This window comes from Psittacula echo (genome assembly GCF_963264785.1).
Source record: "Psittacula echo genome assembly, chromosome: 1".
In the NCBI taxonomy this organism is placed as follows: Eukaryota; Metazoa; Chordata; class Aves; order Psittaciformes; family Psittacidae; genus Psittacula; species Psittacula echo.
In genome coordinates this window covers 85,568,517-85,596,100 of record NC_137735.1, presented here as the reverse complement: position 1 = coordinate 85,596,100, position 27,584 = coordinate 85,568,517, and the positions used below count along the sequence as shown (strand labels likewise).

The following is a 27,584-nucleotide window of genomic DNA, read 5'->3' as shown; positions in this document are numbered from 1 at the left end:
AAGTAAATGACTTACATATTAGTGAGATTTCCAGAAGCTAATTATAATATTTGCATTCTAATTACACATGCATTTTCTTGCTTTGTGGGTGTCTCTGGTGGCCACAGCTCGTCTTCCTCGCTGTGTTAACTGAATGAACTCAGTGCTTGTGCATGCTCCCAAGGTCCTAATGCTGAGTTAGCAGTTGGTATGTCCTTGTTTCTGTTCTGTTCCAGTCTGGCTCCACATTGAGCACCGCTCTGCTAGCTGTCTTGAAAGCTAGCATCCTTGGTCTTATTTACTGTCTCCTTAGTTGTTATCGGACCCATGATGTTCCTTCCCCTGTCAGCCAAACGTTCCTTTCTCTGTATGTGTTTGCAATTTAGAACAGTTTGTTCTATTCTACTATGTAACTTTAAAGTCACACACACTATTGTTAAGTTTAAACCTGTAATTTAAGCCTACATGGGGACAATCCCCAAATAAAACTTTGGGATTACTCTAATGATTGTTTTCTAGCCACAGTACCTGTGTGCTTGTGTATGTGTGTATGCATATGCACAATGACAAATCATGACGATGTGGCATTACCCTTAGCACAACATACTGTGACCTGAAGAATAAAGCACAAAACTGGTGCTGAAGATGATCTTGTTTCTATTTCAGTTCCACTACTGATCAACAACTTTGTCCTGTCAAATCAGCATTATCACCTGCCTTTTTCTTGACTGTAAAGTGAGATACAGGGATGAGTCTTTCTCTGTAAGCTCTACTGTCAAAAGTCAGGAATTGCGATAAAGTGATCCACAAGAGTCTTGCCTCTTGCATTTCCTTAGGAAAAAAGCTTCAGCCAGTCAGGAGGTACTGAGAGGATACTCAGTAACACATATAAGTAAATACAAAGGTAAATAAGTTTATTTTAAAAGACAACTTTTATCTAGTTTATGCTTTAAGAAGACAATACATTTCAAGTTCACAATGGATATGGAACACATTTCATAACCTTAAAATCTATACCACACAAAATCATTGCTTTTTAAATGAAATAAAGAATTGGAGAAAGATTTTTAGCAGATCTGAAAATACACGTACAATTTTGGAACAAAACCACCTACAGTGCTTGTCTTGTAAGAGAGAAAAGGTAAGATTAGATGACTGACAAATTATGAATTCCTATGGGCTGGCATCATTTTCTGTGAAGCTTAACATTGAATCTGAGTATCTTCGGTTTAATTCTTGATCCATTATAACACAGTGCAGGACATATTTAACCAAGTAAGGGACTTCCCTATTCAGAATGTTATTCTGATATTGAATTAATTTTGAAGAGTGAAAGTTTCGATTAATAAATTCATTGCAAATTCAATAATAAATATTCCACAAGTTACAAGTTCATTCTAAATGCCACTATTTGTGTCACCTTTTTTCACAAGGATATTGAAACAAACATGACAAAAAGCCCCAAATAACCAAAGCAAAAATATCTATTTCAGTGCTTCAGCATCTTTGCTGAGGATTAGAATGCTTCTATGAAAAGTTTCAAAAAAAGATAAATCAAAAAAAAATCAGACACTGCTTCTTGAATTCATCTGTTGTATCAAATAATTCAAATTTATGAGGGCACAGAACAGAAAATGGTGTATCCTGATGGGGAAAAACAGATCGACTTGTGCTCCATTATCCAAACATGTGCATCTTAGTTTAAGCAAAGTACAATGCCATGCTTTACCTGAAGAGTGCTGAAGTGCTCAGACCTTCCAACTTTAAGGACAACAGGATACAGAGGTTACAGTAAACTGTGGTAAATGTGAAAGTTCAAGGAACTTTGGAACACACAGGATCAAAATTCAGTAGCCCAAGCACAGGCAACTAGTGCTGGTTTTGATGCTCTGGAATCTGCATAAAGCTACCACATAAGACATAGAGAAGACCAGTGCCCTTCTGGAAACACAGCTGAGATGCAAGTCACATCCTAGAGCATCCAAAATGGCTCTACACGACTATGCCTGTGAAGTGGATCCTACCCTTGAAAGCTAACTCATGCTAAACTCCAGAAGTGTAGAAAGCTCACAGCAAACACCTCCTTCGTCCCTCCAAGCTACCAACAAATGGTCTGGCTGGTGCAGAGGAAGTCTCTTCGGTATCACCTGAGGCATATAATAAAACTAGTATTTTGTGGTACACTTTTAAGGGAATCGAACTCCTAAAATGTCATTTTCTTCATATGTTTAATACATCAAAAGCAAAGACCAATTCAAAGTGATCCTTGTGCTTCACGAAAGGGCACAGATTCCATGGACTGTAACTAGCTCAGTAAGAGTTACAAATTAATGAAAATTCCACACTGTACATAAAAGAAGGCTTATTTGACCTCTAAAAAGGGCTGGCGTAAAGAGCTCTTGAGTGAATCAGTATCTTTTCTAGATTTTTTTTTTTTTTTTCACTCAAATAAGAAGCCTGGCCAAGTTTTGCAGAGAAACAATTAATAACAAACATGGATTCTCATATGCAAAGCTCACCATTACAGTTTTGTTCCATCTAATTTAAAACGCTGATACTCAGAAGAGCTTAGAGAAAGATTCTGTGTTAAAATCTTGGAAGTATCAAGGTCCCCTACCTTTCCAAAACAGAGTTAGAGAAATTTCATTATGTTTCTAACGGACATTAAGAGATCTAATCATTTCACCTCCTGACTGACCTTGAGCAGCCACTTATCTAGAATACTGTACTCTCAATTATGTATTTCCAATTATATAAAACATGTTTAACCTGATGATTGTTCTCCCAAATAAGTAAGTGACTTGATGCACAGTAGTGAAGATGATTTATGAAATAAAACACCTGCTTGACAGGTAGCAGAAAATAAGCTACATCTTTTAATCTTCTGTAAAATACATGACATTGTCATGTTCTGCCAGAACACAGGAGTCTTATATAGGAAGACTGAAACCCACCTATAAGTTACCCTCAGTCTGAAAATGCTTTATTATCAAAACCTCTCTACTCCATGGAACTGAACTGTACTGCAAATCAAGAAGCAATTCTTTGAGAAAGCTATAGAGCTTAGAACATATCTGTTTAATTTGGTGTTCAAAGAAACATTCTCACTCCCACAAATGGTACCCAGATGCAAAAGCTTAGTGAAATCTCTTGACATCATATCCAGACCACAGCATGTTTGCATGTGTCTGACTAGTCATATGGCACAGTATAATGCAGAAGTCTTCTGGGAAATAGATGCTGCCATTTTATGCATTTGTCCTTTCATGGTTAGAGATACCCTATAATTCAAGAATTGCACGTGGTTGCTGCGGTTTTGGGTAAACTTTGTCCACTTATGCTAAATTTTCAAAGCAATGGGCTCCACATCTTGATATACTACTATTGTGAGTTCAGGTTCACAGGATTGACTGAGGTTCATAGTCCCCACAGATTTCAGTACCTGTGCAGACACTTTGTTAGGATCAGCCTTCTTGATGATCGTGACCGTGGTGTTGGACACTCAAATGGTTTCTTTTCAAAACCCAAACTATTTTAAGTACTGATCACCAAAGTGCTTCCACCTTCCTCTAGGGAAGGTCAGCCACAAGCAGGGACTAGTAAGTGATACATGCTGCTTTCATTAACAGACTTGAGATTTAAAAACCAAAAAGCAAAGCACCAAACCCAAAACACTAAAATAACACCTAAACCAAAAACTACACTGTGCTGAGAAAATAAAAGCTAGGCAGATTTTGCATACAAGCAAAACAACACTGTAACTACTAAGGGGTAAATAATGTTAACTTTTCCCAGATCAAGTATCAGTCAGTTTTTTTATCAGGTTTGCATTCATTAAAATGCATTATTTATTCTGTAGTCCGTTCTTCCAATATCCTTATTAAATGAAAGCTAGTTCTTTGTTAGAAACAATAACTCCTCTTTAGAGAATGGAAGCAAAGCCTTCCCCCTAAAAGAAGCTCACCTCCTATACTAAGAAATAATCACAGCATGTCCAAACCAATAGTCTGCATCATCTACTTCAAATGGCACTAAAACTACGTTTTAGTATTTTTACTTTGATATGATAGCTGGATTTTCTATACCAAATGAATAGGTTTGGGTTTGGTTTTGCAATGACTCTTGTCCATTACCAAGTTCACTGCTAATTTCCTAGTCTGAAGAATGCAAGTTACTTACAAAATTTGTCTTATGCTGTCAAGCAATGCTTCCTGGAACACACATGCAGCTCTTTTGCTAGCATGCATGATGCTAGATTTATCCCAGCCAATGAAAGAAAGTAGACGCAATCCTACAGTTTTCTCACTTTGAGAACTAGCTCACAAGATACTAGTTTCATTCTCCCTGCTGCTGTGAAGTATGTAATATTTGCTATTAGGACAGTTCAGCACAAAATCCTGGGCTGCAACACATTCAGAATTCTCCATCCATCACATCTTATGACAGCAAATTCACGTGTGACAGAGCTTCATAATTTCCCCTTCTTGGTCCCATAATGAAACCAACTGCATGCACTGGAAATTGCTGATGCTCTACCTCAATCAAAGCTCTAAAACTTCATAACTATTTTCAGTAACATATTCATTGTTTGCAGCACCAATTAGTGGATCTTTCCATAGCAGACTTCAGTTCTATTCAGAACAGCCAAACAAGGCTTCACGCTTCTTTCTGTGAGGTTGCTGATGAAGAACACGAAGGACCTCTTCCCCTCTCACCCCAACACACACACACACACACACACACACATATTTCAGGCCTATAACACAATACCACTGATAGCTATACTTGTCACTGATCACAGTGCCACTGAAGTTCTAGAACAAGGCAATACAAAAGTTGTACTGTTCACAGCTTTAAATAGTGTTCTCTTTCCTTAAAAAGCAAGCAAACAAAAAACAAAACAAAACCCACAGAAAACCCCAAACAAAAAAACAAAACAAAAAACCCCAAACCAAACCACAAACAAAGCAAGCAGGTTTAAGTGCAAAAGGAAAGCATCACATAAGGTGAAATTTTAGGGCAGGTCTAACCACAAATTAATAGAAAGATCCACAACAGAAGAGAAATACAATTGTAAATAAATAAATAAATAAAGTAAAAAGTAAAAAAAAGTAAAAAAAAAAAGTAAAAGGATGCCGGGGAGGGACTCTTCATCAGGGACTGTAGTGACAGGACAAAGGGTAACGGGTTCAAACTTAAACAGGGGAAGTTTAGATTGGATATAAGGAAGAAGTTCTTTACTGTGAGGGTGGTGAGGCACTGGAATGGGTTGCCCATGGAGGTTGTGAATGCTCCATCCTTGGCGGTGTTCAAGGCCAGGCTGGATGAGGCCTTGGGTGACATGGTTTAGTGTGGGGTGTCCCTGCCCATGGCAGGGGGGTTGGAACTAGATGATCTCAAGGTCCTTTCCAACCCTAACTATTCTATGATTCTATGAAAATCACTGACTACACAAAGATAATATTTTACCCAGAATGACTAAATATTATCAGGTATTTTACTTTTCTTGACTCTAAGGGTTTTCATTTAACAGTTACAAGTTTTGCCACATGGAGATTAAGCTTTGCCTACTGTCCTCTCAGAAAGGAGGGGATGGGAGGAAACAGCAACAGTATTCAGAATCACTGCAACATGTCTGGTCAATAATACCAAATGCCTAGAATTAAGGAAGACTTTGTAAACCATGATAACAAAAGGACCATTTCTAGTCTCATCAGATCGTTAAATGGCCTTAGCTGTCCATTTGCTCAAACCAGAAAGGCACTTCCTCAGCTAATACAAACCTGGCTAACTTTCTTGACCTCATCATCTAAATATCTTATCTGGCTAAGAGCCACAAGATGAGACGGTCCAGAAATTATTCTTGGGCAGAAGACCTAGACAACTTTTGTGGGGTCTCACCACATCAGTATAAGGCTGGCCATGGTTTGGCTGAATATGTAAGCAGCTCTAAGCCAAACTAGTCATAAAGGTTGTTACCAGTCCCCACTAGGTAACTCTATCCCATAATCAGAGATACAGATTACATGGAAGACTTAATTCCAGCATTATTCCATGTAACCCAGCTGCAGAGTTGCCATAGGGCAAGTAATACATCAGCTGTTCCAAATCCATATGCCATCTAAGTGCAATAGGTTGGCCATTCTTTTACTTTGAAGCCTGTCTTCAAATCAAGATTAAATGTCTTTCTGTAAAGACAAAACATAAAGAAAATTCACTCCTTGCTTTTAAAAATATTAGCTAGTCTGCCTCCAGCTCCCCCACCCTGACTGGAGAGCCTATCTGAGTAGTCATTCCTGCTTTCTAAAGGAACACAGAATCATAGAATGGTTAGAGTTAGAAAGGATCTTCAGATCATCTAGTTCCAACTCCCCTGCCATGTGCAGGGATGTCTCAACACTAGACCGTTTTGCCCAAGGTTCTCTCCAACGTGGCCTTGAACACTGCCAGGGACAGAGCACTGACCACTTCTTTGGACAACCTGCTCCAGTGCCTCACCACCCTCACAGTAAAGAATTTCTTCCTTATATCTAACCTGAACATACCCTGCTTAAGTCCATTATCCCTTGTCCTATTGCTAGAGTACCTGATCAAGAGTCCCTCTCCAGTATCTTTGTAGGCCCTCTTCAGATATAGGAAGGCTGCTATGAGGTCTCCATGCAGCTTCAACAGAATTACTGCTTTATTTCTTTATTATTTTACTATTTTTTTCTTTTAAAACTCAAGACTGGGCTGCATAATCAAAACCAGCCTGTCCATTAAAAGAAATGATTACTCCACTCAGATGCCTGTGAAGCTACAGCTGAAATATGGTACATCCACTTCCAGGACCCAGGTCCAGTGGAGAATCACCAAGATGGTTGAGAGCTGAAGAACATGACAGATGAAGTGAGATTACTGAGCTGAATTTGCTAAGTGAGGAGAAGTAATTGCTCTCTTTAACAACCTAACCGGTATTCATAGAGAAGACAAAGCCATACTATTTTCAGAGCTGCACAGCACACTGACAAGGTTTGCAGCAAGGTAAATTCCAGACAGATACAGAGAGAGTTTCTTCACCACATGGGTGGTCAAACACGGAAAGTTCATCTAGAGTGGTTGCGGAATCTCCACACTTGCCAATTTTTGAACCTCATCTTGACAAACCCTGGAGCAACCTGGTCTAATTTTGAAGTCACCATCCTTTGAAGAAGTCAGAGTAGATGACCTCCATAGATCCCTTCCTACCTAAACTACTGGTTTAACTTCTACATTATTTTAAATCATTTTAAATTATTTTAAATCATTTTGTTCTTGAGCCAGACAAATTTTTGTGCCTCTTCCCAGACACCTTCCTAATTTTTCAACATTGTGAAAAAACCTTATGGACAACAGCGCTGTAACCTGTGCTAAGACAGAATCCACATTATCAGCATAGTCAAGGCAGATTAGTAGGAGTAAAGCATACGATATCATTACTCTTTCTCTGCATTCAAGAATTTCAGCCCCTTTACATTAACTTTTTATTTGGGACCTTTGTCTCTATCATCCCTACTTAATTCCAGGGTTGGGCTTCCTGTTAAGCAGGTATATTCTATAACAGATGGTTTCTAAATGTACAACTTCACATTTTGCTGTGCAATAGCAGACTTTGAGTGGGCCTCACAAAGCAAATTACCCAGATGACTGTAAAAGCCAATCCTTCTATCCTCTGTAAGTTAACAAAAGTAACTGCTTTACAATACCAATCAAAGAAACTTTACTTGGTGCATGCTTCCTACCCCTCGCCCCTTCAAAAGCTTTAAAAAGCTTTTTAACCAATGTAATGTTTTATTGATACAGTGACCAGGGATGGGGGTGGGCTGTTTGCTATTTAAGAAAAAGACTGTATCGAGGCATAATTGCATTTCACGTATCAGGTATTTACACCAAGTGCCCTTGATTTTCTTTAATAAAGTCTTATTTATGTTAAACCACATCAGCATTAATTCTAATAATATTCTTTTGCATTTTACTGACTCCCTCAGGTGCCCCTCCAGTATTTTTCCCCAGGACTGATGTGAGGATAAACACTTACTTGAGTCATCCTACCTGACTTTTTTTAAGGAAGTCTTCAAGGTCTTCTGGAATTCACAATGTATTTTAAGTTATAGGGAAAGGCACCTCAGAAAATAAATATTCTCAGCCAATTCTTTCAGAACTCCTCGGTACAGATTACAAATACCTGTTTATAGCCTTTGTTAAGAAATGCCTATCATGCGCTCTTAAGTATCTTCCTTGTAACTTACAGATTTTAAGTACCTTAGTCATCTGCAAGATATTATAACATAATCTCACTTCTATTAAAAAAAAAAATCCAAGCCACATAATCTGACTTCTCCTTCATTTTGAATCATGTTATCACTGTTAAAAATTGAGGAATTCTTTTAAGAGTAATATAGATGACTAGTCACGGTTTTCTCCCAGGCACATTTTGCTCATCACTTTTCTGATTTTCATGCCTTTTCTACTCTTCCATCCTTGTACTTACACTTTACAGAAAAGGAGGAAGAGGTCCTGAACTGCTTCCTTCACGTTGCAATGAAAGCCAGACAAATTTTAATCCATAAGGGCAGAATTTGCCCTTTATGGCTCAGCTTTATATAGTTTTTAATGGTGATTTCTAATGTCATTTATTTGGGGAACATCTACCATATATATATATTTAAATAGTTTCTCACACACACACACTCCCCCACATACCATTTCTGTAGTTTTTTTCTACTCTGGACCCGTATATAGACCAGACTTCTAAATGAAAAGCAGAATTGTGTCCTGTATCAAATCTTAAGTTACCACTAAAAGAAACTTAAAGGTACCAAAATAAATTAAGATACTTACAAAAAAGACTCATTTGCCCCAAGTTGTTTGCATGCAGCATTTTACTCTGCCATATCAGTACTTAAGTATACCTTTATTATCATTAAATTTTAAATTTCCCCTCCCCAATACAACCAGTAATAGTTCTCTTTCCTGCTCTACTTACATCTTCTCTGTTGGCCTTAATTCACAGTCCATTTCAGAATGGCTTCAATACTTTCAGACCCTACTACTGCCATTTTAAACATAAATAATCTGCTTATTTTGCCCATCTACCATTTTAGCTTTATTCTCTTTGATTAATCTGATTTTTCCTTCAACCAGGCAAAGCCCATCTAGTGCCAGTTCCACATGCCTACCTTGAGCTGCTGCCTGCATTTTAAGTAACCATGTTTTCCTTGATTTGTTCATGCATCTCGAATTATCTCTTTGTCTCTAGCTCAGAGACTTCTCAGATCCAGTCACTTTCATTTACCATCTCTCCTTTCCAGTCCCCCATCCTCTCAAAATTTTGATTTGTAAAACAAAAACAACCCAACTATGTTTGTGCAGAATTAGCACATCTGCCCCATGCAGTCATTTCATGCACTACATGCATAACCACAATGCAGTATGTTATGTAATTAGCAATACTGTAATTTAAAATTTGCTGCTTTAAGGCAAGTTTATTGTCTTCTGAGGGAGATCAGACAAAAGCCATATTCTGATCTGTTTCCCTATTTACAAATATACCTTTTCAAACTTACATAAATGCACTTGAGAATGCGCATTTATACTAAAAGACACATGGCCAACAGTTCAATGTCCAATAATTTTTAACAGCTTTCCCATCTCAAAAAGAAGAGAATTCAAACTACAATCAAATGATGACGTTTCTTCATAACACCATGAAGCCAAAAAGAACACCTGTGGTGGATTCAACCTTCTTAATTCTGCACCCTTATCAGGGATAAGTTCACAGTATTGCTAAGTCTCCATGTGCATCAACTGGTGTCACTATAGAGACAATAACACAGTAACAAACGAGTAGAAGTTTGGGTTTGAACCAAACACAGTAACATTAGCAGCAAAAATTACATACTCATATTTCTACTCATATTTCTGATACTTTTAAAGCAATCAGTTTTACTGAAGTAAACATTTTACAATAATGTTCCTCTTAACAACAGCAACCCCAAAACAATTACAGCAAGAACAAACAATTGCCAGGCTCCCCAGAAAACACATATTTAAATTTATTTCATGGCATTATGCGAAAGTGGGGGTGGACACCTAAGTGGAAAAATAACTTCAAAGGCCTCTAAAATATTAATGCAGAACACAAGTTGCTTCTCTTACCTGGCGAGAAGGTGGCACGTGCAAAATGAGCTTCCTCCTGTGAGTAAGCCACTGACATGTAGCTCATTTGCCTAAGTATCACAAGCTACAAGTAGACTTCCAGGTCGGCCATCTTGATACTAAGATCTTGTTTTGTTTACATAGCAGCATGAGTACTATTTTTTAGGCAGCCTGAGCTATGCTGTTGTACCTCTCAGCTAGCAGCCTGTATCTGCTTGTTAAAGCCTGCTGGAACTCCCACTTCTCCACACAAGTGGCTGAAGGTGCCAGGAGTGCCCCTGCAGCTCACTGAGCATGCCACAGCCTCCAAGGAAACGCTGCAACTGCAAGTGTCTCCAGTCGGACTCTTTGTACTGCCTTCTGTGCTACCAACTATTAGCACTGCAGCAACTATGTGCAGTGAAGTACCTCCCACATACCACAAAGTAGTACCAACAAGCATAATTTATTACGGCACAGCACAAGACAGCACATTATAAAGAAAGAAAAAAGCTTGAATTTCCTCACAGTATTTTCACTTACTAGCAATCTAATTACACCTAGGTTATTTTGTGCATCTTTTCATTTTCATCAGCATGGCTCTTACGGTTCACAAACCAGAGTGCCCCTGCAATCCACGCCGAGAAGTCCATGACACATGTTAGGTGCTGCCAACGCGCAGCCAGACTGCAGTTACAGCTAGCTGGCGCCAGTGAAAATTTACATAAAGGGGCCTCATTTCAGGAGTCAATTGCAGTAGGATATTGCTAAGCAAAGCCTCTCCCTGCCAGACTTACTACGGGTTCTAGAATGCACCGTATAGTTATTTGCTTACTAATAATACAGATCCGGGTCAGAAGCTAACTGCTGCTCTTACTGTTCATACAAGTGAAAATTAAGAAAAGTCTCTGCAAAAGAAATACCACTTTGAAGCCTGTTCTTAGTAGGATGTGTTACTGCACTGGTCACAGCAATTCTGGTGAGCACTCTGTAGTAATGGAAATAGTATCAAAAAATCGGTATGTGCGATGATGCTCAGGAACCAGCTTTTCTTAAACTGATACTTCCATTATTTTGCAACCTACCAATAAGCAATACCTGCTGCAGGTAGAGTAGACCCATTTTTAATCTAATACTGATGGGTAACATGTATGGCCATTTAATTTGCTGCTTCCACTTCACATTTTTTTCTTCATTAGATAAAACAAAAAAATTCAGAGCCATGGACTTTTACCTTTTCTAGGTAAAAGGTACAGTGCCAAGTAGAGGCAGGAGCTTGGATTTCAGCCTCACTCTGATGTGGAATAGTTAATTTCTTCATTCTAACCTCCTTCCTTCCAGTCAAAGTCCAAATACATTAACAAATGTATTTATATGTTACAAATACATATATGATAAAGTGTTAATGTAGTTATGTATATAGAAATCATGTAAGTGCTTAGTCTCAAAACAACAAAACCTAGGCTTTGCTGACTATTAACTATGCATACGTAAAGGATGACTCATTCACCAATACTTTTTTCACCTCATTTGCTGCCTTATAAGAAACTCCTATGGCACGTGACAAATCAGTGCAAATAAACATACTAGTTATTATACTAACTGTAAACATGAATTTGTGAAATCTTGAATAAAATCGCATTAAAGCCACAGTAATGTCTGACATCTAGCAAAACACTGCTGCAGTTGCAGCTTGGCACCATTTAGTGGAAAGCGAAAGTGATGGAGACTGATGCTTGTCGGCTCCTGCAAGGCAAAGACAGAGCCTCAGGACCATAAGCGCCTGCTTTTCACCACAGGCCTCTCTTCTAGTTCCCTACACTGTACTCTTTGGAATGCCAAGTGTCAAGCCTATACATAGTCAAATTACACCTCCCCTTTTCCCTCTGTGAGTGCAATTTGCTGTAAGGCTGGTTCTAGGTTATTTGAGTATAGCAGAATTTGCTTGTCTGTAATGTCAAAAAGATACCGATTTTTTCTCTGAAAATATTTAGTGATGCTATTTATTCTTCATTGGTCATTACAATTGATCCTCAGCTGTGGTATCCAAAAGCCTGAAGTGATGTGTAAGGGAAAAATAATTACTTTTCCAGAATGACTGTCATTTTAAAATGACAACCATTAAGTATGCAACTGCTCTGGTACTGCTCTACTTTTATGTCACATATGTCTTTTATTTAGTTTCAGGCAGATGTGTGTATGTTAGCACATTTAACCACTGTGCAGAATACATCTTCCAGTGATGCTGTTGTCATTTACAGAATGAATCATCAGATGAACAGCCTCTGAGCTTAAAAATAAAGGGCATCAATGCTGCTTTAAAAGAAGCAGACAAAAAAAAAAAAAAACACCCCACAAAAGAACAAACAAAAAAACCCCACTGTGTTTCCTATATAGAGGCATACCTTCTCCCCACCTCCACACCCTTGTGCACAAATACCAGAATAACAATATGACTCTCAACACAGACAAACGGATACTGCAAAATAAGAGCCTTTTCCGTTGAGTATTTTCCATCCTCAGCTCCATTCCGCTCACGGAAATCCAGACCAGAGCTTGCCGACAGCCCCACGAGCGAGCTTTCCATCTGCAGTCTAGGGGAGGCACCACCCCGCTTCCAGAACGTTCGCGCTGAGTCACCGCAGTCGCTCGGCCCTGCCTTCTTCCCCGCACCGCCCGGCGTCTCGCATAACGTTTGTTTTAACGCAGAGGAGGAGCCACCGGCTTAGCAGTTAGAAACGCACCAACTAAGTGAAGCAGGGCACGGGGGCTGCCCTAGGGCTAGAGGCGAGCTGAAGTAACCCGAGGGCTTGCTAAACCGCACACAACTGTAGCTGCTCAACTCACCCTGAGAATAGCACAGGAATCACTTTAGCTGCGGTATGGGGTATTTGGATGTTTTTGGGGGGGTGGGTGTGTGGGGGTCTGTGTGGGGGTGTGGTTTTGTGGTGGTGTTTTTTGTGGGGTAGGGGGTGTAGTTAGAGTGTAACAAGGTAGAATAAACAGTAGCATACTCCATTAAATTCCTCACTGTCATTACATAAAGAAATAAAATGTCTGCCTGCCTACCCCACATTTGAGTGTTGTGTCAGTGCTTTGCCTTCTCCAAGCCAGGGAACAGGACTCTTGTGCCAACACTCGCACAATTTTTTAGTCTTTCATCAGAAGTGCCTTTCAAGAGCAGATGTTACAGTCAAACACAGTATGGCCAATGGTGTTTGAAATAATTACCATTAACTGTATGGTTTCAGTTGGTACATAACAAAGACAATATCCTCAGATTTCAAATGTCAGTTGAGTCATTTTAGAAACATACGGAAAAGGCTGCCACAGTGACTTGCCTAATTCACACGCAATTCTAAATCGGAAAACATTTGATGGATAAAGTTCATCTAAAATGAAATAAAACCAACCAAACCGACTACAATTAAATGTGTCACCAGTAGCTTGATTAAAACGAAAAAAAAAAAAGAGAGGGGGAAAAAAAAAAAAAAAAGGAGGAAAAAAAGAAAGGAAAAAAACCCCACACCTACCAGAGCAAAAGAAAATGAAAGGCCCTGGGCCTTCCATAGGCAACACACACACAGAGTCCAAAACACAAAACACTCCCTTTCTCCAAAGCATGAAACAGAACAAATAATTTACATAAGAGTCAGAGCTTTCTCACATCCGTCTTTGAAAGACACAGAAAATTATGTTCATTTCTGAAGCAGGGAACTGTCTTATCAACTCATTACCTTAGCCAGTGTGGTTTATTTCAAGATAACTTCACAGCAGAAGCATGTATCAACAGAAGGAGCAGGGAAGGCAGGAAAGGGAAGGGGGGAAGGGCTGACACTAGTTGTATCTGCTTTTCTACTGTAGGGAAGGGACAGAGAAAGCACAAAATGAACTTCCAGGCAGTTAAGTCTAACATTGCACTCCCTGCCTGTCCTTTAGAAAGGGAAAAGGATGGTTTTGACTGCCTATCAACTTAAGAAAGAGCCCCATTTTGCTCACTTAAACTGCCATGAATAATTTTGTTATTTTCTAAACAAATACTGAAAACCTGAGGATCTTAACCTGCACATCAAGATGATGCAGAAAACAACCATTTGCCTTACTCGCAATTCCTCTGAAGACAGAAAGTTTATAGCTAAAAATAAAGATCCAATTTAACTGTTTAATAATAGTCATAATGTGATTAAGTATTCAAGATTCCAAACAGTTCCAAGTGCTTGGTAATAATTTATTTCTAGCATCTAAAGAACCAAACAAGTCGGCTGTTTGAAAGTGATTTGCATGCATTGAGCAGGACTGCATTAATTCAGCAGTCCATTCCAGTTTGTTTCGAATCCTGCCTGAGATTGTTCGCTCCCAAAATACCTACCAAAAGAGAAGATGCAGCTGTGCAAATTGAGACAATTCTGAGTTTTAATAAGGGAAACATAAAAAATAATTAAGCCGTGTTAGAATGGTTCCAAGCAAGTATGATTTAATAATGAAAAACTGGCCAAATACTTGGAGCACAAATCAAAATAAAGTAGAACAATCTTCTTATGATCGGATACATCATTTGGGAAAAAAAAAAAAAAATGTAAATCTTATGAATCTATACAGTCCTTCAGAGTAAACTAATAAACTAATGTCAGGTATTTCACTTTGAAAGTCTGTGTGAGACTGCTAACCCATTTGCAATGCATTTACTTCTGAAAACTTACCCTTCCAGTTCACTTATCAGCAGTATAAAGCTAATTGTTCTAGAATGCAGCAGCTCTCAGAAGTGGAGAAAATGCAGACACAGGAACACTGAGCAGAGTCTGACAATGCATCTCAACATTAAAAATGTATAGCGATCAATTCAGTGGAAGTCATTAATTCATTATACACAACTATTTCTAATTCAAATCATGAGCATCTAATTTATGTATTTAATAAAAACTCCCCCTTTTGCCCCCTCTACTGAAGTGCCTTGTCTCCATGCCAGTAAATCTGCGTTTTTAATTTTCATTTTGACTGAAGAACAAGTTATTAACAAAATAATAAGACAGAAGAGATCATGCTGTCAGCTACCAGTACTACTGTACACTGTACTTGGACTTCTGGAAACAGGGATGCGTTCCATACACAGCACAGGTTTCAAAACCTACTAGACTTCATGCATTCCAACACCCACTTTATGAAAGAAAAAAGAAAACCAACCCCCAAAAACCCAAACCAAACCACACCACCCACCTCATACAGCAAAATGCTGCAGCTCCCTTCTGGGCCAGCCATTTTGTTCAGCACCTCCAAAAATAATACTCTTTTCCAAATGGCCTGTTAAAGAGGAAAGTAAACCAAAACCAAAGGGAAGGGAAGACACTGTGACAAGAGCTTTCCTCTGAACTCTGGCAATCTCCCTTTGACTCTTCTGTAATAGGGGAGTAAGGTCAACCAGCTCATAGAAAAAAACATGGGCAACAAATGGTGCAGAAAAGGACTGTATGAAAGCCATGGTGTGAATATACAGTGTTTTACTCAAACATGATTCATGTGAAGAACTACTCTTTACAGTAAATGTCAAAAAATAAGCTATTTTCCTTTTCATGTTCCCATTAAAGAGAGGATTAAAAAACCCAACAGAACTTGACAATTTTTAAGCCTAGTGTTTTACACCATTTTCATGTGATCCTTAAAAACAAAAACAAAAAAAAAAAAAGGCAAAAGCAAAACAAAACCAAACAAACAAAAAAATCCCGCCCCAAAAAAACCAAAAAAGCCACAACAACCAAAACAAAACCCCAAACAAACAAAAACACCAAAATCAACAAAATCACCACAGGACATGTTTGGTACAGTATGTTTTCAACATAAAATTTCATCCCCTTCAATGATCACAAATTAGGAGTTCAGTGATCTCATTATAAAAAATAGTTTCTGCTTGCTTTGAACGATACAAGTTAGTAACATCTATAATTAATCAGTAACAATAACGGACCAAAAACCACATCAACACAAACCTCAGTAATCATTGTAAGACTGGTGTCAGGATGACTTGACTCAAGAATATCTTGCAGAAAACCAGAAAGATTACTGTTCAGGGAATGGGAAGGAAATCTCATGACATTATTAATCTGCATTCATTAGATGGAAGTGAGCATATGGCAGAACTTCATATTTTTTCAAGACAAATGCATTCAAGTAAAATTTGTTGTCGAAGTTTTCAGATATTTTAAAGTGCCCAGATGTTCTCAGGACCTTAACTATCCTACCCAATCAAGAAAGCCCACTATGAATTAAAATCTGACACTAACCGAAATTCCGCTAGCAATAAAGCAAGTAACGTGCTACTTACCTACCTGCATTTCGTCATAATCTGGGACTGCACTTTCTTATTACTCCTGTCACTGATCTTTTATCCTAATGCAGGAAAACCCTATGACTAATTACTTACGATTCACAGCTCGCTTAAGTCAGAAGTCAACCTGGGTTAACATCCTGTATTTTACTGAATTTTTTTATAGTTTTTCATATTAAATGCACATAATAAACATGGACAAACCTCATCTCCTGAGAACCTGATCTGCCTAGAATACTTCATTTCTTAATAAACAGTGTATTATCATTAACTATAGAAGATCATGTATGGGAACAGCTATTTAAAAACTAACTTAACTGTGAAGTGCTTGGCTACAGCATATGCTAAAAGCACCAAATTAATTGTGAAAAAATATTGAGGAAGGACTAAACTTTTAGGTGTTTAGTACCGATTTTCACATCCTTAGCACTAAGTTCAGTTTCAGACAGGAAAATACTATGAGCTACATCCTGATGAGTTAACCAGCTCTGCTGCTCCTTACACATTTCTGGAGAACTTGAAGTAACTCCCTATTTAACTACTCTCAAATTAACTCCTATCCATCTTAAAATCCCATAAAGACCTTAACTAGCATTTCAGACAAACACAAACCAAAAAAATGAGTCATGAGGAAAAATGTCTTCTTTCTCCCCCTCCCCAATGAAAAAAATGCTGAGCACTACTTTTCTCCCACCTTCATGTCCCTAGACTCAGACACCTATTAACTACCTTTTAATGAGTGCTGAACATGACAGATAGCTAGGCCACCAACCAGTAATATAAACAAGAAAAGACCAGGCCATGTTTAAATCACTAGCACGTTTTGAAACTCAAGATGTCAATTAAGCTATTAAAAAAAAAATTACCTTGAAACTTTTCATTCTATCATTTATAGTAGTTCTGCAGAATTTACACGAGTGTTGTATTTGAGTAGCAAATAACTGTTACCTGTAGAATAGCTAACATTTACATTACCATTGCTATTCCAATGTATTTATGCAGGTTTTGTAATTCTTACCTACTGCTGGAAAAAGTTAAAATGTTGAAAATATGATGATCAAAAGTAAATTTAACCGCTTGATTACAAAGATGTAACAATGATTATAAACTGTTTATTTTATGTTTTAGTTAAAGAATGTGGCAAGCTTTTGAGAAAGGGCAGCATAAAGTGAGAGTTGTTTTGACCTAGTAAGGGAAGAGCCAAACTGAAATAATTTGGCAAAACAGATGGCATGACCTTTGACCTCTCCAATGCCACCCAGTTTACTCTCTAACTGAGAAAGGCTAGAGGTCTATGAATTACTAGAGTGATGAGGGGAGGGAAAACAAAAAACCTCTCCCTCCCCCCACCAAAAAAAAAACCACAAACACAAAAAACAAAACCAAAAAACCCTCAAAACCCCACCAAAAAATATCCCTCCTGTGGACAAAAAAGGACATTATTTTATGCAGCTTGTAATACTTAATTTTGCTTAAACTTTGAAATTCTTTCTAAGCAAAACAGAGCTGGTGCTTACCTCTGTTACCTCTAAGGTCTGGAGCATGTGATACCAACAGCTCTGCTCATTTGCATACAGCCAAGCTAAACTGCTGCAATGAAGAGCACTTCGCCAGCCATTTTGAAACTGCACTGTCTCTGCTGCACTGAGAATGTGATTAAAATGGCTGCAGTGTGCACTCAAGACCAGCCACTCAGTGACAACTCAGCAGTGGATAAAACATTTGTATAGCAAAGCACCTCCCTCTTTGCCACACTGCAACAAACCGCACAGGCAGAGTTGGGGGGGAAAAGAGGAATGGTTTCTTTACAGGCAGGAAATGGTTAACACACAGCTGCAACACTGCACCTACTCAGAGCACCACTGGTAAAGAGAAAACTCAGAAAAATCTCGTATCTCCGAGGGGCTGCCCTGCTTGGTCTGTGATCCAGGAATTGTACTGCATACTTCAAATCCCTGCCGATTCCATGCAGTTCAGAATCCATGTCATACATTAACAGCCACAGAAACAGAGCCAGATCATGCATAGAACTGACAAACATTAGGGAATACTTTTCAAGAGTAGCCTTATTTCAGTCTTAAAAAAAAAAAAAAAAAAATTAAAAATCCAAGCCCAAAAACTTTAAGAAACTGATCTGGATGTTTTTACAGCACCACCTATTTTAAAGCACTGTGTAATATTAGTTGCCCAATAAAAGTTTACTTGGAGGGGAAATAGGAAGATCAATTTTTAAGACAGCTAGCAAAAAACCCCAAGAATATTCCAGAACATCAGTGTCCACAGAAATCAAATATCTAATTATTTATGAATGATGTAATATGTTGAGTAATTTTTTTTCGAAGATGACATATCTAGAATCCCTTCAGGAATTTGCTATAATCTGGTGATGATAGTGAGTAGTTTGCTCCTATAGAACTGGTTTGGTAATCTGTGAAGGGAACAGAGGGATTGTCAAACAAATACACAATCTTAATGCAATCAGAACTAAATATAATAGAAGTTTCTCTCTAGTATCTGCTCATTAACATAAATCACATGCTCCTGTCCAGGAAACAGTAGATAGTTCTGGAGGGAGCTCCTCTGAACCTACTTCACTTTACCATGTGCACCTCTTTAACAAAATCCAAACCCGGCTAATTTTAAAATCAAAAGAACTGCAACAGCATATGGGGCAGTCCTGAAGGAAATCAAATGTTGAATTATTCCTATCCTTCTACCAAAAAATAGTCTTTGTGATACAAAATTAGATCAACACAGTAAGCTCCCCTCCCCCCACAACTGGGAGAAAATGTGCCCTCCACATACTTCTTTTATGAAAAAAGTCTAAACTTACATAACTGTGCATGTCTGTTGCCAGCTGTAGCTGGTTATTTCAGGACTGATTAATCATGCCAGCAGTAGTTGCCTGATGTATACATCAGCACCACTGTTACTATTTCAAATTTAAAAAACGTTGCTATACACCACCTGGCTTTTCCTTTTGTCCTTCTACTGACATGATTTGCAACACAAGCAGCACATGCCACAAACGTATAAACAACTACACTGATTATTACTGTCTTTGGTAATACTGTACAGAATCAGAAGACTAAATTAAAATATGCTTGAAGTTCAAATATCCAAAAGGCAAGTCTCAAATTTGTGAAGACTGGATAACAATTTATTACAATTAGTTTAAAATTACCCACTACACTGAAGCTTTTCTTCACCAAGACCTGTTACTAAATCAAATTTATAACAAATTCGAAAACAGTTTTTTTCTGTGAGTTATAATTCCATGTTGCTTACTCTAAATTTCGTACATAGAACACCTTCAGTTTACAGGGATTTACAGTAATTTTGCAACATTTAAAAATTCAAACTTAGTACTTAATTTGTATGACAAATATACATAGACTTTGATTTCCACAGTAGTGATGTTTTAAACAGAAGAGAGTTCTATGTTTAGCACACCTACAAAATTCCTACATCAAAAGGTGAATTCTGACATGCAGTCCTAGAAGTTCTACAGAAACTTAAGGAGGTTCTAATCTGGAACCCAAGACCTGCAGTGATACAACACTGCATTCTCTAACATTCAGTCTTTAAGCTTGATATACGGAAACTCAATGACTTAAATAGGTTTGAACTGAGAATACTTTGAGAACACTTTCATCAAGCCAGAGAAAACAGAACCCATGTCACAATCCAGCTGCTGAAGTCAGTCATCTTGTCAAAAAGCTTCATGAATATGCAGTGGTACTGATACGTTAACCCAAACTGCAAAAGTGTAGCTGAGTGGTAAGAAACCATATATATTCACTCCAGGGTTCACTTCCATATACGTCAGTTAACATATATAATGTTAATAGGTTAAAAAGTATTAACCAAACCTATTTTAAAATAAAACCTGATGTTTAATTAAACAGAAAATTAAGACTGAAATAACTCATCTGAGAATGCTTAGGTCCAGGAAATATATATTAGTATGAGGCTACAACTTCTTATTGCTAGTTAGGGTGGCACCTACGCAGGTCCTCTAAACACCAAAAATAAGTAAGAAAATTGGTAATTTAAAAGAGATTCAGAATGGAATTTAAGCATATGTAACCTCATCTAGGTGTTCCTGCTCCGGCAGGGGGATTGGACTAGATGATCATTTGAGGTCCCTTCCAATCTCTAGCATACTGTGATACTGTGATATCCTGCTATGTTTAGACTTCTATTAAATACATAACAAAAACTCCAAACCACCTTAACTCTGCCCTCTTCTAATAACATGACAACATGTTGCAGTAGTATCTCAGCAAGTTCAATTATTCTAGTCATAAGCTGAATTTTAAAATAGTCGAATTTCCAACCTGCTCATGAATATCAAACAAGAAACTCAAGAGAATGGTACCCTGTCATTTCTCCAATTGTTGTCTTGTATAAATAATATCACCCCCCACACCCTTCTTAAATATTACATTGAGTCAGACTTTATACTGGGGCTATATATAGGAAGTCATGGGGAGGCAGAAAATTCTGGACTTTCAGACAGGTTTTTATGTCATTTCATACAACAAGGGCAGTAAAAAAGCAGCCAAGGCATAAATAATTTCTTTCACTCAAATCAAGAACTTAAGAAACCTGTCTGCTCCATATCATCCTCATTTCCTTTTCAGCAAACCACACTGCATCCACTTTTCTCATTTACCCTGTTTTGTTTGTTTCTTTGCTTTAGGTTGGGGTTTTTTGGTTTTTTTTCTTTTCAGGGGGGGGGTTGTTTTGGTTTGAGTTTTTTGTATGTTAGTTAATAAGTGAACAAAACAGTTCTTACACTGATCAAATTCATGAGAGAGACTACTATTCTTCGTATGCATCTGAATTGAAGTCTCAATAGACCAAGTACTGAAACCTTCCTTTACTCCTATATTTACAAAGGCCAGCAGGCTGACTTCAAGAACATCTCAACTTTCACTTGGGACTGCAAGAACTTAAAAGATAAAAACAACTTAAACCACTGGGGAAAAGAGCAAGCCCATGATGATCATGAGATAAGGAACATTGAGAGTCCAGAAAGTCAAAATCTGCACATTTGATGACTTCTCATGATTCGAAGCCACTTGATGGTAGGACCAACGAAAGAAAGTTTTCAGTGTACGGACTGAAGTCGGCAAGCATGTATTTCATTTTGAGAAGACTTACAAAGAAGTAGAATGCAACATCTTTTTAAAATGACTTCTGGAAACTGCAGTAAGTAGGAGACAAAGACAGAACTTACTTTTGTGTCAGGGTTTGTTGTGATGTGTTTTTTTGTGTCTGTCTGGAGTTTTTTTGTTTTGTTTTTGTTTCCTTTTTTTTTTTGGGGGGGGGAGGGTGGGGGGTGTGTGTTTCCCCCTCCCCTCCCATAATTTCTTTACACTATTCTGAAGTGGAGGATAATGCTTAGACAGCACAAAATGATGGAGCAGATACACAGGTTATTTTAACGGCTAGCTGACATATCCACAGCCATTCATAAAAAACTGTGCTTTGAATTTACTTCAGAGCAATTTCAGAAACTGGATCTAAAAGAGAAAAACAATTTTCCTGTTCTAAAAATATGTAACTTATGCATAGCAAACACACTGTATTAGTTTACCTAAATATCTTAAAATTATTAAAAAAAATACTTCGCACACAAACATCTGATTTACTAAGACCTGTTATGATTTGATGTTTGTTCCTAGAAGAAATAAAAGCTAGTAACTCGTGAGTACAGTTTTTAGTCATCCATAACACTCACAGCTCAAAATAAAACATATTAAGGTATGCAGTGCATTGTTGGTTTGTTTGGGTTTTGGTTTTTTTAAAAAAAAAGTTATTTATAAATCCCAAAGGAACATAAAGGGCATTTATACAATATACATACAAACACACAGTGTTCTGAATTCCTCCACAGTGATATGGTGGAAGCTGACATACAGCTGAGGATCAGGCATTTATTTAATATCACATAGTTACTATTATGCTTTCAGTTACACCACCAAGGAATTGTTACCAAAAACCAAAAAAAAGGAGGGGACGAGGAGCAGATTTGCTATTAAATACACTGGTGATTGAGAAAAGTATACATCAGTGGTACTGAAAAAGGTAATGAGTGAGCAATGGAAGTAATGAAACCACATTTCCTGCAGAATTATTCTCTTGCTACTTCTTAATCAGAGTAACCTCACGTTATCATTGGTGCTTTACCACACAGGGCAAATGAGTGCACACACACATCCAATCTGAATGTTGCATGTTGCTGTAACAGCTTCCATACTGCTTTGACAGACAATACCCATGTCCCATGTCCTGACTTACAGCAAGTTATCCTCCCAAAACAACATGTAACTGCCAGGTTCCTTCACTGGGGACAATGGTAGCCTCTTCTCACCCCAAATGCTTGTTTTCACAAAACTTGCAGGAATTAATTCTCTTTGACACTTAACTACTGTCACATTTACTGAAAACAAACAAGTATTTCAAGAATTACTGTGGATAGAGCAATTGACAAACAATGTTCAGATAAAATTGTACTACTGTGCTACAACTGAGCAGATTTTGGTTAAAACTTGTGGGGTTGTGGTACAATTAAACATTTTTGCCATATACTGTTTTGCAATTTTCTGCTTCAGAAAAAAAAAAAAAAGTTGTTAAACACATTTGTCTTAATGGAATTCCTAAGTGCCATTTAATAACCTTGATCATGCATTTTTTACGTTTTATGCAGGCATTTATTTTTCACTAACAGCATTTTTTTTTTTATTACTAACATACCCTCTAATGAAAATATAAAACACTAAGCCACATAAAACTCAAGTGTATTTGAAATTCTGTTCTCAACCTTGTCTTTTTTTTTTTTTTTTTTTTTTTTTTTTTTGCAAATACATGGACACAAATAGTTAGGACAGAGATAAGAGCTACATTAACTAAAACCGGAATATGCAACTAAAGACAAAAAACCCCAACCAAAACAGACTCCTATTTCTGAATCACAGTTCAATCGTATGCCCCCTAAAAAGCTAGAGTTACGTATTGGTTTAACTCAAACTTTACCATTTAAAAAAACCCCAACCAAACAAATCCCAACAAAACCACTAATGCATTCTGAAGATTCAGTTTTTGGATAACTAATATCATATCAGTACTTTGTATTTCTAAAATTGGTAAGAGTTACTTTTATAGGCTGATCTGTGTCACTGCAGTAATTTCCAAAATAAACTCACAAGCATATAATCAGCCCACAGTACAGAAAAATACCATGCAGAGAATAAGTTAAAAAAAAAATAAAATATATATATACATTCATCTTGCAAGCTATTTAAGTAAGAGCAACTGGTAGAGTATCTTTTGGCCTTACTATCTGCATTACATGAATAACCTTGTGATTTTTGGCATAAATATAATTTCTTACAGTAAGCCCACATAAGCCTAATCAATGATTATTCTATTAAAAGCATCTAGATGGGGAGGAATTTCCTTTTTTTTTTTTTTTTTTTTTGGTTTGTTTTGGAAGGAAAATAGAGTATCTGGTTAGTCAACAACTTCACTATGGAAATACTGTCTGTATGTAATAGGAAAATCTGCCTTCTCCCAAAAATCTCAAACACAATGAAGATGAGGATTTAGTAACTAATTATGAATCAGTTACTAAAATAAGATTTTTTTTAAATTGCTTAACCTGTAAACAGTTTCTGTTTACTGCAGATTCTGTGAAATCAGTATCTAAACCTGACCTATCTTTATTCATAGGTTGTTCAGTGTCTTGGCTAGCAAGATCACCTCCCATGCTGGGGGGAAAGCGTATGTCTATGATACTATACTATATGGTACTATATGATACCACATTTCCTGTCTTTATGCCCCAAATGGAAGCATTACTAAAGGAGCCTTTACAGGAAACTAATGTACTACAGTTAATATTGATCTGCTAAATACATGAAATGGGCACAACAATACAAGCTAAAGCAGGAGGCTTCAGCAAATACAGCAGACGATAGGATGTATCCTAGTGGAATTACCATCTTGAAAACTGACTTTGTAATGGATAGGAAATGAAAACTAAGAGATTCCTCAATAACAGCATCAGTTCAACTGTTTTAATTGATGTATATAATTATTGCATCCTTCTATAAATCGATTTTGTTAGGATCAGTTTAGAGCCTTCACAACATTCAAGATGGCCTTGTTAAAATAATTCATACAGAAAAATACTACACTGTTCCACATTATCACAGGAAGCATCAGTTCAGCATGGCTACATTTGGTAGCAAGGTTGCAGCTGACAAAAAGCCTTTTACTCCAAGCAGTGTAATAAGCGTACTAAACTAAGAACGTAACAATGAGAACACAAAGATCTCCTGATATTCTTTGAAAAAGAACACTCAATGAACAGTTAGTTACAGTGACAAGTTTTTCTGTATTATAATTATTTGGCATTTATTGAAAAATGTATTGCTCTCCAAAACCGTTAGTATAGTTCCGTTCTGAATTATATACAGATAGGAACTTGATACTTCTGGAGCATAGAAAATAACTGCCAAATCTGAAGAATAAATAGTGGGTGTAGTTGCCACGATTCACAAATTGCACGAGTCCTCATGCAATCATCAGTGAATTCATTTTATGATGGACCTGACATCTACCATTAGCCCTACTTCAGAAATCTGAAAAACGATGAATTATCTACTCAAGATCACGTCCAAATAGCAGTGGGGCTTGTGTTTGTTTTATTCCCTTCCAAAGAATTTTTAATATCTGAGGTCATAATCCCCTTCATACCTTCCTGTAGGACTGCACAAACCAGTACCTAATCAGAAAAACATACTTATTTCTTACACTGATATCTGCTGCTTGCTGTCTAGATGCACAAGTGTTATTTTTCTGTGACTGCATGAAGGATGCAGTTTTAAGCTCATTGACCGTTGCCTAGAATAGTTGAGCTATTCACCCCTTTAATATTTTTCCCCATCAGCAATTCTGTCCAATTTTCCCACCCAACAAGTCCCTTAAGGGTCACACCAAAATCCCAATATGTAGATGTATTTCAAGATTACTAGTATGCAACACAATATTCTAATGTAGGGATTTCCACTGCGTATATGCCAGAGATTAGGAAATCCAGTAGGCCACATATATATGCATATACATGAAAAACTGCTACACCTTCAGCAGGTTACCATGTGATGTCAGCATTAAAATGTGAAATGCTTAACCATGAATACAGTCTCCATATTGTGAATAATTAAATTCAAAGAAAATTAGAAGTTCAAATGCGCCTTCTTTACACTAATATGCTACTTAATCTGTTAACTTGTGCCATTTTGTTTGACATGGGCCTTCATGACAACCTGGAGTTGCCACTCTGACCTTGTTTACTGATGATATCACGTAAATAAGGCACAACTAGGCCCTTTTTTCCCACTGAAGCAACCTAATTTCTAGTAAACTAACATGCCCATACACTTCTGAAACTTTAAATTCATCAGTGTGTTATTGATCGCCATAAGAAAAAACCCACAAAAACCAGTTTTCTCCTCATTGCTCCTACTGCGACACTCAACTTCCAAATATGCTGTATTTGTGAGGATACCCACTGGCTGTGTGCAATGCCACTCAGCTCATGTCATTCCCAACTCAGAGAGCAGGAAACACTCTTGAGGCGCCAGGCAGGCAGACACACTGCTGTCCCACCCAAACACCCGCCCAATGACATATGGGAGGCGCCTGCACCTCACCTCACCTCACTCAGGCCACCCATACACAGAACAGAATGCAATCAGAAAACTGCCCAAGTGTTGGCCAGCTCTTTCCACCTTCACGACGGAGAGGAGCGACCCAGCCATACTCTGCCCCACGTCAGACCTACCTGTAACCGCTGCTGCCGCCGCACGGACCCCTCCACACGTGGGGAGGCAAAGGAAAGCGCCACCCCACACCCAGCGTCCCACCTGCTGCCACCTCTGCGCGAAAACGGCACCGCGCATGCGCGCCGCCGCCTGCACTGGAGCCGCGTCACGTGCTCCCATGCAGCGCCCGCATAGCTGCGCCGCGCTTGTGAGTCAGTGTGGCTGCCCGCTGCGGTGCGTGTGCAAAGCTGCAGCCCCGGAGCATGCGCACTAGTGCCGCCGCCGCGCGGGGCAGCGCTCCACACAGTGTTGCCGCTGCCCGGCCGCTCACGCCGCGAAAGGAACGCGCCGTACCTGCGCCGCTGTGTGCCGCCGTGTGCCGCCGCGCCTTCTGCCTCAGCGCTACGCGGGCGCCGTCGCCGCTCCCGCCTCCCTCGGTGCTGCCGCCGGAGATTCAAATCGGATCCCACTCCAGGAACCAACACCGCCAAACCCCGTCGCACGCGCCGGGCCGTTATGCAAATAAGCCACGTGTCCCCTCCCCTCTCGCCGCTGACCCCGCCCCCTCTGTGGCAGAGGGGCCGGTAGCGGGGACTGCCTTGGAGCCGGCCAATCGCAGGGCCAGTCATCTTGGCAGCATGCAAATGAGCTGTCGAGTTATTTAAATGAGCGGGTGGCTCCGCCCCTTGGCTGGCAGTGAAGGATGTTTATTGCTGATAACGCGTCGGGCCTGAGGTGCAGCCGTCCCTGCCAGAGGGCGCTGTGGCGCGGTCGGGGGCAGCCGGCCATGCGTCATTCCTTCCCGCCTTTCCTGTCGTCCCTGCCTTGTGCTTCCTGCTCTCTCTGCCCTTCTTCAGCTTCCCACCACAGGAGCTGAGGGCTGTGTGCCTCTGGAGCGTCTCTGGCCCGAGGTCTGCTGGGCATCTCTGAAAATAACCTACTTTATCAGTTTCTTCCAGCTCTCCTCTTATCCAGGTTCTGGGCGGCTTGCAGGTAGTCTTAAGCCTTAAGTCTTAAGGAGAAATCCATGACAGGCTGCATGTGGCCAAAACACAGAGGTTTGGGGTTTTATTAATCGGCTTTGGATTTCAAAAGTGCCAAGAAGCTGAAGGCTACCATGGGCTGCACTTTAAGTGGCTCTAAGGCACACAGCTTACCTTGGGTGAGGCGCAGGTCCAAACCACAGTGGCCATTTCCCACAACCCATTTCTGCCTCAGGGGTGCAGATGGGGAGAAAACCACAGGACCTGCTTTAATCTGAGCCAGAACTTGACGCTCTTTGTATCAGAGGCAAA

General features: G+C 38.8%; 1 protein-coding gene across 12 annotated transcripts in view; it reads right to left on the bottom strand.

Moving 5' to 3' along the window:
* Window positions 1-26,796, bottom strand: part of ATF7IP (activating transcription factor 7 interacting protein) — a 115,122-nt gene extending 88,326 nt beyond the window's left edge. For 2 of the 12 annotated variants that reach the window (XM_080616482.1, XM_080616488.1), the window contains exon 1: window positions 15,349-19,415. In XM_080616482.1, the coding sequence (XP_080472608.1) occupies window positions 15,349-15,353 (5 nt within the window). In that variant the 5' untranslated portion in view covers window positions 15,354-19,415. Of the gene's footprint in view, window positions 1-10,155; window positions 10,706-15,348; window positions 19,417-26,309 lie in introns of those variants that run through there. The other 10 variants (XM_080616491.1, XM_080616492.1, XM_080616494.1 and 7 more) reach the window with 9 other exon arrangements.
* Between the last annotated feature and the right edge of the window lie 788 nt (window positions 26,797-27,584).